Below are 11490 nucleotides of genomic sequence, written 5' to 3'. Positions count from 1 at the left end.
ACGAGAGGGGGATTTGATAGCTGCTTTCAACTACCTGAAAGGGGGTTCCAAAGAGGATGGATCTAGACTGTTCTCATGGTACCAGATGACAAAACAAGGATCAATGGTCTCAAGTTGCAGAGGGGGAGGTTTAGGTTGGACATTAGGAAAAACTTTTTCACTAGGAGGGTGGTGAAGAACTGGAATGGGTTACCTAGGGAGGTGGTGGAATCTCCTTCCTTAGAGGTTTTTAAGGTCAGGCTTGACAAAGCCCTGGCTGGGATGATTTAGTTGGGTTTGGTCCTGCTTTGAGCAGGGGGTTGGACTAGATGACCTCCTGAGGTCCCTTCCAACCCTGAGATTCTATGATTCTAAGATGCAGGAACTGAACCCAGGAGTCCTGGCTACTCACTCCTGTGTTTTAAACTTCCGTCCGTGTTTCCTTCTTTACACATTAATTAAAGTCGTGGTGAAAACAGCAAAATACCACACCTAGTTTATTTACATTACAATTTCATTATTTAGTGCTACATTCTACTACTAGAAAAACATTCTGACATGTAAACATACACTCATCTATTCACCTTCAGTGTCAAATTGAAGCAGCTTAGCTGTTTAAAAGTGGATGTGTGTGTAAGTGTAGAAATGTTAGTTGTTTAAACTCCTCTCTTCTTACATTTGGTGTCTGGTCTAGCAAAGCCACCACTTCTATCCTTGTTGGAATGGAAATATTACCCAGCCCACACAGAAAGAATTTCTACAAAAGGCCTGGAGTATTTTGCAAGGTTTTGTGATGTAGCTGTTTGTCCACTAGGAACCTGACTGAAACCCACCAAACTCATTTCATTCACAGCCCCTCAAATGGTCCAAACTGAATCAGAGTGGAACCCACAGCCTGAAAATTAAATGTTCTATCTCCCATTAACAATGCTTTGTTTGCTATGGCACCTTTTATCCAGGAATCTCAAAAAGCTTTATACAAGGTTGCTCAAGTATCATTAACCCCATTTTTTAAAAGAAGGGGGAGGAAAAAAACTCAGGCACAGAGAGGTGCAGCGAGCGACTTGCCCAAGGTCACATGGTGAGCTGGGAAGCGATCAGGAGAGAGAATCCAGCACTGCTGATTCCCCGTCTTTCCTCTACGATTTTCTTGTTCACTTTTCAAGTTACCTTGACAGTGTTTGGCCTTTTCGGATGCTCTAAAAATCCTGGATTTTGATACAAAATTATTAGACAACATACCCCTCCCCCAGCCCAACCCCCAACCCCCTTCTCTTAGGGGTGTCCTTCCTTTTATACGCCTACATTTCTGTACAGTTCAGAGGTGGCCATGACAGAAATTCAAGCTGGTGGAGCTCTCCCTTGGCTCCAGAATCCTCAATGCTGCCCTCTGTTGCTTATGTAGGGACCAGGCAGCCAGCTAGGCAGTGGCAGCGTCCTCCAGGTCTGGATTCTCCGCTAGGTGCAGCTTTTGGCTGAGTTTTATGTTAAGGAAGAAGAAGAATTGATCAAGCTGCAGCCTCGTCACTGAGCTGTGGGAGGAGAGGCTGGAGTTCCTAACACAAACCTTCTAACTGAGCCAGTCTCTCTGTACCCAGTAGCAACAGCACCAGAACCAGGAGAACCCAGGGGCCATGGCCCCTCCACTTTTTAACATGGGCATGGTTTGGGGCGGTCGGGGGCAGTGTTGCCCCCCCTAAACTGCAAGCCTTGGGCAGGCACGGAGTGGCGCTGGCAGGGGCTGGGCCGTTCCATGCCTGCCCAAGGCTTGCAGTTTGGAGGGGCAACGCCACCCTCCCCCGCCCAAACTACATCCATGTTAAAAAGTGGTGGGCATGGCCCCATAGCCCCTCCGGTCCAGCACCAGTGCCCCTGCCCCCACTTGTACAAAGGTTCTGGCACCCTTGCCGGTAGCCTGTGCAGCACAGGAACGTAGGATTTGGCAATGGTTTGTACCATGCAGTATCCCGCCTCATCAGACCAATGATCCATAAATATAGCATCTCCCTGCCCCAACAGGACAGACCAATGGTCCAATAAAAAGCCTGGTCTCCTCCCTCCAGCCATAGTCTGTGCATGGCAGAGATGGGGGAAGGGTTCCTTCCTGACCTCTACAGAGAGCACTGACACCCTGAAGCAGGAAATTTTTCTCCCTCTTATCCTGCACAGCCGGTGACGCAGGATTTCCCATACTGGATCAGACCACCGAGCCACCCCAGCTGGGATTCTGTCTCCAAGAGTGGCCAGTACCACATGCTAATTCAAACTGGTCCCACAGTTATCCAGCTCCTTCATAGACTCAGCCACATTACTCACTCCATTGGTGGCGCCTGGTTACCCTTAGAAGTGGATTCCAGCCAGCATCCATCACCGCTCCGGCTCAGTGCATTAGGGCTCCCTCTAACGGGCAAAGCATGGCTTGTGCCGCTCAGAGATGTTACACCTCCAGATCCCACCCTCAGGCTCCTCCTTCCAACCCAACCCTCCCTCTAAAACGGTGTCCTACAGATGTCTCCATGACAGGCTCGCCTGGAAACCTTTGGCACCAGCAGAGTCCTGGCTACTTTGAACCCCCTAGCAATTCCCAAGAAGCCTCCAAGCTCTACAGGGCTCCCTGCCTAGAGTCTCTGGCAGAAGATGACCAGCTACTAATGGCACCTCAGATCCAATGCCATGGTCTGGGGAGATATTGGAGAGTGGTGATCAAGTGTCTCTAAGCGGATTCCCTCTTCCCTTCCCTGCCTGAGGGGGTCACCCAGCTGTGCACATACAGAACAGGCCCCCTGAAGAATCCCATGGCCCCCATAGGCCCCGGCAGAAGGATACATGGAGTTGCTGAGCTCTTCCAACTGAAAAGGGAAACAGAAGCATCATTAGAACAAGCACAAGCAGCTCTGACAATAAAGGGAAACAGGGCCCCACTTTGCCTTTGAAGATTCTTAGGGGGCATTATCTGTATTGTGGTAGCCCCCAGAGGGGGTCGGGGCCCGTTGCGCTAGTCACTAAGAGCGGCACGGTCTAAGTGCGAGGCTTGGAGGGAACAGGGATGCGTTCTCGAGGGACAACTCAGGGATCAGCCCACGAGGAGAGAACTCTCTGGTACTCACATTAGTCAGCAGCTGATCTAAGTTACTATCTGCCACCGTCTTCTTCTGGTCCTCAGAGAGCTCCTCCACGTAGACATCCAGGCTGAAGTGCAGGCGTGCCAGCTTCTCCTGCATCTCCCGGACGTGCTCCAGCTGCTCGAAGGAGCACTCCTTCCCTGTGCCGCCCAGGAGGGGGACCTGGTTACACTCAACCACCAAGACACATCCCCTTGCAGTAGAGATTCCTAACCAGCTCTCCTGGGGTTTCCATTACAGATGGGCTGGGCCTGCCCCAGACATCACACAACTGCTAGCAGGAGCCTCCCAGATTAGCCAGATCTTCCAGTGCCAGCCATGGTGGCTCTGGGTGGCCCTAGCTCCCAGCACCCCAGGGCCAGGCATTGATGCTTTAGGGACCCCATTCAGGCTGATGAACCCCCTTTTAGAGGAATTGCCCCCTGCTTACCAAAGGCCTGCAGTTTGCCCGAGTGAAAGTCATTGAGCAGGTTCAGCAGCCCACCCTCCATCTCATAAACGTCCGAGACGTCGGTCAGGAAGGAGTGCTGCAGAGGGGCCCCCAGTGCTGCGCCCCCACTGCCCCCAGGCTGAGGCAGACGAGATTTCTCCTTGTTCACCCTAAATAGAAAATACAAACTCACATGAACATTGGCTGGAGGCCTTTCCATGCCGAGAGATGCAGCCTCCTAACTTGTTACCCTTCTCTTTCTTCCAAGGAGCTCATGGTTCTTTGTAAGTACAGCAGCCTGCTATTTACAGATAAAGAGAGCTAGTGTTGTAGCTCCAATCCTAAAAAACAATTTCTGGAGCGTGTTCCCGGCATTTGCAGTAAGTGATTGTACTGGAACGCTGCTTCACCTTCCACAAAAGTGCCCGGCCGGCATCGCAGAGCATTCGGGCACAACTCGAGCCCTGGGTAGCTCAAGCAGGAGTGGCCTGTGTGGTTTTGGTGCTCGCAATCTCAGGTTTAATACCTGGGGACATGCAGCATTTGTAACGCAGGCTCCCCGTCATCCCAGCCCCCCCAGCACTGACCTTTTGAATTTGGCCCGTTGCTTTGGCGAGGGCAGGTGAGGCAGCCCCAGAGAGAAGGTGGTGCTTTTGCTGGTGGGGACGGGCAGTTTGCGCAGAGCGCTGGACGACACAGGCTGAGCTAAGCCAGGCTTTGGACTCCTCTTCTTCTTCTTGTCTTCCATCTTGAGAACTCGGTCCCCAGGCAGGGGCCAGTCGCAGGCTCAGTAACCCACTGCAGCAAGGAACCTCTGGGCATTAAAAGGAGACGCTGTTCACAAGGGAGACAAAGCCCCTCTTTCACCCCCTTTCTCCAGCTTCAGCTATTCAAGTGCAGACAGAAGCTGCTCCCGTGTGGATCATCTGCAACAGGGGTAATCAATCAGCGGACCGCGAGCCAAGCCAGACGCTTTTGAACAGAGCCCCAAAAATCTTTTTAATTTACTTTTTTTTTTATTATTATTATTATTTTCTCTGGAATCTGGACTGAAAATTTAGACCTTGACCATTCCACTGATGACAGACCTCAGCTGCAGGTCCCAGCTGGGAGACTCAGGCCTGTAGTGGCTCATGCTCTTAGGTCGCCAGTTCTGTCCGAGCTGAAGGTCACTATTTTGGTTTTGCCTCTCATCCAGAAGATGGCATAGGACCCCTAGCACCACGCTGAGGCACTGGGGGTCAGTATTACTTTCATCCACAGGCACCTGTGTTACCACTGGAGGTCTCCTGTCAGAGTACAGTGCGGGCCACCGAACACTGACTATTCACTGCCCCGGGAAGCTGCAGTAACCGCAGTATCATTGTCAAACCAGTCACTATGTTGAGCGGGGCCTGTTGCACTTACCCAGCCTGACCCTGCTTAACAAAATCAGATGAGATCACAGCCTGAGGGGATGTATTTGGTTCTCAAGGCCCAAGAAGAAATATTTAAAATACCCACATATCCAAACAACCACATACCCTGGGTCTCTCTCTCTCTCTCTCCCCCTGGTGCCTTTCCCAAAGTCTTACTTTCTCTTCTTTCTACATCTGTCCCCTAAAATATTAAAATGCACTCTGTGTGAGAGTATATTTGTACATTTCAAGGCTCTCTTTGTATCTAATAAGACAGGGAGGTGGGGGCAAGGAAATGAAGCAGCTATTCAATTGTTCTCCACGCTCTGTATAAAGATGTTAGTGTTTAAGAAGAATCAAAATCCTGCTTTTTAAAGTGACATTCTCAAGCAAGCATTTAACACTGATCCGTTGTAATCTCAACCAGCAGATTGTATCTTCCTATGATGGATCCTCAGATGGCCTAAATCAGCATAGCTCCATTGAAGTCAGGAGTTGGACAATTTACACCAGCTGGGGACCCAACCCATTGACATCCATGGAGCTATATTGATTTATACCAGCTCGGGATCTGGCCCATTACATTCAAACAGAAAAGGCCAGGCTGGAAAAGCGGGCTGAAGCTCAGAGTAAGAGTCCAGGTCAAGAAGAGAAGGTCAATGACATGTTGGGGGTTTTTAAAGGCAAGAGGAATTAGAGGAGGGTGTTGATGACTCTTGCTCTGGGTTTATTTCTATTTAATTAATTACCTGCAGTGATTTTTGACCTGCACAAGCTAGTATTATTTATAAACAACATTTTATATTTAAATGAACAAATGAAAGACTGTTCAGTCATTTTGTCTGTTATTTGTTAAGAATTAGGCAAAAGAGGCCCCGGGGAGCAAACTGTGCACCCCCCCCCCCCCGAGATGGGGCAGGGCAAGATTCACACACCCCAACGTCCCACAAGTCTGTGGGGGTGGAGGGGAAATCACATCAGGCAGGGAAAGATTATTTGGATCTCCAACCTCAACAAGAACCATCAGCCAGGGGCTAATTAGTTCCAACTGAAAGGGTTTGTTTTGTTTTAAACATACACCTGATAGGAGGTGACTGAATGACGACTGCTTTAATGTGCTGCTGACTGGGATTTGAACCTGTGACCAAGACATGAAGGGCTCTAGCCCATCACTCTAAGCTATGCAGAACTCTCTTGCTATATTCTTCAGAGACTGTACATTTCAGTACAGGGCTTTTGTGTGTTTGCACAATTCCTCCTTTCACAATGGAGCACAGGTCCCAATCAAGGCCTCTAGGCACTACTGCAGTCTAGGATTCCTAATTACACTGGATTGCTTCTAGGACCCGATGGGAACACTTTGGCAGGTCGAACCAACAAGCCCAAACCCAGCCCTGTGGCTATATCTCAGCAGAACGGGGGTTCCTTCCGACTTTTATACCAGCACTATTGATCAAGCTTTAATAAAACATAGCAGGGCTCCTGCTAGTCTTCCTCCATACTCATTTCCCATTGTTCTGTACAATGGCACCTCAGCTGAAGCCTTAGCTGCTGGGTCTGATCAAAGCCCAGTCGTAGGCTGTGGAAACAGATCCCTCTTTGTTCAGTATGAAAATGGCTGTGATTCATAAGTTACCCAGCCGGCTATTCCAGAGTATCCCGTTTAAAAAAATATATAACAGCAGCATATTCACTGCATTTAGCTCCATCCCCCAGACATTGGACAGTCAATTAGCAGATTCAGAACCTATTTTCATTTCCACCCCAGCGTTACAAGCCTGGGGAGTTCGCTGCACCCGGGGAGCCAACGTCCAGAGAAGAGAAATGTCACAGTGTGAGATCAAGATGACACCACCAGCCTCCCCTCCCCTCTTCCCAGAAAACTGCAGGACTCCCGCACCATGGTCTCTAACCTCCCTGTTCCCCCCCTCAAAAACCCCACAGCAGAAGCAGCTGCAGAATAAAACTGCACAAGCCCCGTGCACGCAACAGAACCCGCAGAGCAACAATGAAGCCGGGCAGCGTTCCAAAAGGGAACGTTCGGCCCCGCTCCGTTCCACCACCCCTCCCTTCCCGTGCCGTGCCCCCTAAGAGGTGAAACTGACCTGAGGAACCCCTCGTGCTGCTCCCAGCGGCTGAGCGCCCTGCAAGACTCGGTGTCAACAGCAGCCGGGCCCACGCAACAATTTGCATTTAAAGGGAAAGGGGCCTCCTCCAGCTTCCCTCGCGTTCGGGCGGGGGCAGGCAGATGTCCGGAGCTCAGGTCACTCCCACGACGAGGGGCAGATTTTGACTTATTTCCCCTGTAACGTCTCCCCTGCCCTGACTTCAGTGACTGCCACCCGTTTCATGAGAGCGGAGTTCAAGCCCAGCGGTTGGATTTCATGTCCTTGGGGTCTCCTGCCTGAGTTCATTGGCAGTGAGATGGGTGCAACCTAGAACAGCTCCAGTGGCGTGGAAACTGGTGTGAGACAGGATCACTCAGGCACGGGGCGCCGCCAGAGTGTCGCTTCACAGCTGCTGAAGATCTGGCTCAGAGCCTCTATCGCAGGGGTTCTCAAACTTTTGTCCTGGTGACCCCTTTTGCACAGCAAGCCTCTGAGTGCAACCCCCTCTATAAATTAAAAATACTTTTTTATATATTTAACACCATTATAAATGCTGGAGGCAAAGCGGGGTTGGGGGTGGAGGCTGACAGCTCGTCACCCCCCCATGAAATAACCCCACGACCCCCAAGGGGTCCTGAACCCCAGTTTGAGAATCCCTGCTCTAGCACACTCTCACCTTTTCCTTTCCTATATGGAATATATTCCAATTTTCCTTTTAGCAGAAATGTGTATTGAAACCGCTAGACTCATTAAAATGAGATGGTGTTGCCGAGCCTCACAATTTTATCTTGAGTCTCACAACATAGGGTCTTTTTTTCCTAAAGCCCCAGCTCAGGGAGTCATGTGATTATCTCAGCTTAAAAGAAAAGTCAGCTTCTAGCCCTCCTGGCTGCAGAGAAAAGCTTTAAAATGTGACCCCCTAAAAGCACAAAATTTGACATTTACTATTTTAAAAAATTGAGCCATTCTCCTGACTTTTGGGGCCTGACTCGTGATTTTTTTAACTCTTAAGGAATGTCTATATAGCATTTTGGAGTGAGCCTCCTAGCCTGGGGTCTAGAGACATGGGCCAGAGGGGCTTGTGCTAGAACACTACAAATACCAGTGTTGACAGTGCTTTGAAGTTTCAGTTTGAGACGGAGTTTAGGCTTTGAAGCATGGGGGCGGGCAGTCTGTTGACCCAGGCTGGGAGGCTTGGTCCAAAATACTATGTAGACATATATTTAAAGTTCACTGTGGCAAACAGGGCAATCTCCTGGATGAACCTTACTAAATTAAATTCAATACCTTTGGTGTTGCTGGTATTAAAATACAGTTGTTTATAGGTCATTATGGGATTGTATGTAATTTTCCTAGGAGGCACGACTAATGTAAATCTTGGGAAATGGTAGGAACTTCAAATGACTTTTTGAAACAATATGAACTTTTAAAATTAAGTGGGTTTCCTGGGAAATCCCTAGGAGGCAGGAGTAGTATGCTAATATAATTCCTCTGATTAGTCAATAACTCGTTTTATGGAGGTTTTGCCTCCAGGAGAGGACCCATTGTCTGGCTGATTACCTTTTCATGGTCTCTTTGAAGACCCCCATTGTGGATAAAGGACTCACTCACCGATCCACGATGGATCTTGGTCTGAGCAAAGGGTGTTAACAAAACTGAAACCACTGGAAAACACCTGTGTGGGGATTTGAAGGGCTGCTCACCAGCCAGAGCCCATGTTGGAGTTGGGGTGATCTCTGGAAAGCTTATTAGCATGTGTGGAGGTTCTTTGATTGTCTTTATGTTTTGTCTGTATTGCTTTTACCTTGAGAAAACGTGCTTGCAACCATTCAGCCTGGAAATACCCTGATCTGAAGGGAGAGAACCATGGGTCTCCACTCAAGAGAGGCCAGAGCTGGGGAGCCGGCAGCCTAGAGTGGGTGCCCTGCTGGACCACAGAGGAGGAATGCAGGTGCAGTTGCCCTGAACTGATGTAGGATAATACTAAATTACATATTAAAATATATAGTATCCATGTTATATGTTGTATTGGTAAAATTATTCTAGAAAGCTATTAATACTTTTACTACACATGTGCTGTAGCATGAATATAATCCCTTTATAAGTATATCATGATTTTAAACAGACTTTTAATGTTGAAAAAATTATTAAAATATTGACCATGCTAAAACCGATTCTGCCGTTTCTCTTGAACCTTCCATCCTCATGGATCTGGATCCTGCTCCCGCTGACATTGATGGCAAAACCCTGCTGTACACTGTGTCATATAGGAATTGCCTGTGGGCCCTCGCAGGGTAGTGGGTAGGTGCACATAATGATATAGAGAGGGGAAATATTGCTCCTGACAGGGCCCAGAATGGGCTAGTCTGCAGTGGGACAGTGGCATGGCACCTGTCTCAATCTGTCATCTTGTTCTCCACAATCTCAGCTTTCATACATAAAATAAAATAATCATAATAAGTAAGTCTCTAACTGCTATGGTTGTGAATAAAATCTCAAACGTGTGAACCAAGCATATCTACAGCAGAGAGAAATCTGCAGAGAGCCTGGAACAATGGCTCGGAGAGGTGTGAACTGCCTCATTCACCTAAGAGAGACTAGCTGAGTGAGGTAATATCTTTTATTGGACCAACTTCTGTTGGTGAAAGAGACAAGCTTTCCAACTTACAGAGTTCTTCTTCAGGTCTGGGAAAGGTACTCGGTGTCTATTCCCCATGGTAAGTATCCTCACATCTTCTTCTCAAACTGTCTGGAATGGGCCATCTTGATTATCACTAGAAAAGTTTTTTTTCCTCCTGCTGCTAATTGCTCATCTTAATTAATTAGCCTCTTAGAGTTGATAGGGCAACTCCCACCTTTTCATGTTCTCTGTATGTGTATATATATCTCCTTACTAAATGCTCCATTCTATGCATCTGATGAAGTGGGCTGTAGCCCACAAAAGCTAGATCACTTGATGACCACCTGTTCTGTTCATTCTCTCTGAAGCACCTGCCATTGGCGACTGTTGGAAGACAGGATATGGCCTAGAACAATGGGTCTCAAACTTTTTTACTGGTGACCCCTTTCACACAGCAAGCCTCTGAGTGTGACTCCCCCTAATAAATTAAACACCCTTTTAAATATATTTAACACCATTATAAATGCTGGAGGCAAGCGGGGTTTGGGGTGGAGGCTGACAGCTCGTGACAACCCATGTAATAACCTCGTGACCCCCTGAGGGGTCCCAACCCCCAGTTTGAGAACCCCTGGGCTAGATAGACCTTTGGTCTGACCCAGCATAGCTGTTCTTATGGGGTTAACACATACTGTAAAAGACTGAAGTAGACGGTTACTTTTACAACTCTAACTTGGGCTGAGCTAGGCTGGGAGGCTTGCTCCCACCTGCAGCATAGACGTATCCTGAGCGACGTTGCCTGGGTGATTCACGCAGGCAAAGCTGGCTTTGTGTCTGGAGTCTGGAAAAGCACCACCAATTTCCTAATTTGACTGCTGGCTCAGGGATAAGACGACCAACCCATTCCCTCACAGAAAATGCTCTAAGAATTTCAGCTAGTCTAATGTCCTTAAATCCATGCAGAGCAGATGGGATCTGGGCTTTTATGGCATTGTTGGAAAGATTCCCACATATTAATTACCCAGATCTCATTGTATCCGACTTGGATGTATAAAGAGCTGAGTAAAAGCCTGTGGGTCCCAGATGATTTACACAGCCATCCCTTCCATTCCTCAACAAAGGGGACTACAAACCAGCAGGTAGCTGAAGGTTGTCTGGCCATTTAATTCTCACCAAATATGTTTCTGATTTTGAGACGGCAATGACTCAGCCTGTAACAAACCCTTCTCTAACGGGAGTCCAGAGAACAGGCTGACCCTTCATGGTGCCATTGCTTTAGATGAGGCTGTCAGAAAAGGGAACACATGCAGGGAGATGAAAGCAGCATGGAAGGGGTCCTGCTGCCTTTTGGGGGGAACCTTGGGCTGTGTGTGAGACTGCAGTGAGCAGTGGTCCTGCCACAGCGCAGGGGGCTGGACTTGGGTGAATTCTTGAGGTCCCTTCCAGCCTTACATTTCTATGAAGATCACATCCCCTTTCCTTCCTGCACATGACTTGTAATACACAGCACATCAAACCGAAGGAGCTACCTCTTCAGCATGTTCTTCTTCCAGATGGCCTGAACTATGATTATCAAGAAATGGTAGCAAACTGCATAGGTGCTCCCATGGCAGGTGTCCCGCCAAGCTATTTACAGGAGTGAAATTTTACCTTTAACGACCACACAACTCACGTGTGCTGTGACTGAGGCCGGCTGCAGTAACAGTGCACTGTCCAGTTAAAGAACCACATTTTATTTGGTAAGGAAATGTTAAAAGCTAGCTGTAAAGGAGGGCTTGGGCCCAGCTGGGTGAACGTAATCCCCCTCTTGGAACACCACATGCCAGAGCCTGCAGCA

At 48.5% G+C, this 11490-nt stretch overlaps 1 protein-coding gene across 2 annotated transcripts; it reads right to left on the bottom strand.

The window, feature by feature from the left end:
* Positions 1 to 408: 408 nt before the first annotated feature.
* Positions 409 to 7173, bottom strand: CCDC28B (coiled-coil domain containing 28B). Of its 2 annotated transcripts, none has more exons than XM_044997464.1 (6): positions 7034 to 7072; positions 4119 to 4457; positions 3532 to 3701; positions 3087 to 3241; positions 2806 to 2828; positions 409 to 1454 (listed from the first exon to the last, which is right to left on the bottom strand). In XM_044997464.1, the coding sequence occupies exons 2-6, from the start codon at positions 4277 to 4279 to the stop codon at positions 1400 to 1402; spliced, it is 564 nt and encodes a 187-aa protein (XP_044853399.1). In that variant the 5' UTR covers positions 4280 to 4457; positions 7034 to 7072; the 3' UTR covers positions 409 to 1399. The 2 variants fall into 2 exon arrangements, with proteins under 2 accessions (XP_044853399.1, XP_044853398.1); XM_044997463.1 differs by having other exon boundaries at positions 410 to 1454; positions 4119 to 4345; positions 7034 to 7173.
* Positions 7174 to 11490: the final 4317 nt, after the last annotated feature.

This window comes from Mauremys mutica, chromosome 23 (genome assembly GCF_020497125.1).
Source record: "Mauremys mutica isolate MM-2020 ecotype Southern chromosome 23, ASM2049712v1, whole genome shotgun sequence".
NCBI lineage: Eukaryota > Metazoa > Chordata > Testudines > Geoemydidae > Mauremys > Mauremys mutica.
The sequence above is the reverse complement of the archived record's forward strand: the minus strand, read 5'-3'. Positions and strand labels throughout refer to the sequence as shown.

Excerpts from the sequence above, each read along its gene's own strand:
- CCDC28B (XM_044997463.1), bottom strand. The coding sequence starts at position 4,279 with ATGGAAGACAAGAAGAAGAAGAGGAGTCCAAAGCCTGGCTTAGCTCAG. Across the intron at positions 3,242-3,531 it reads GGGCAAACTGCAGGCCTTTG|GGAAGGAGTGCTCCTTCGAG; the intron begins GTAAGCAGGGGG and ends TGGGCGGCACAG. Across the intron at positions 2,829-3,086 it reads TAGATCAGCTGCTGACTAAT|TTGGAAGAGCTCAGCAACTC; the intron begins GTGAGTACCAGA and ends TTCCCTTTTCAG.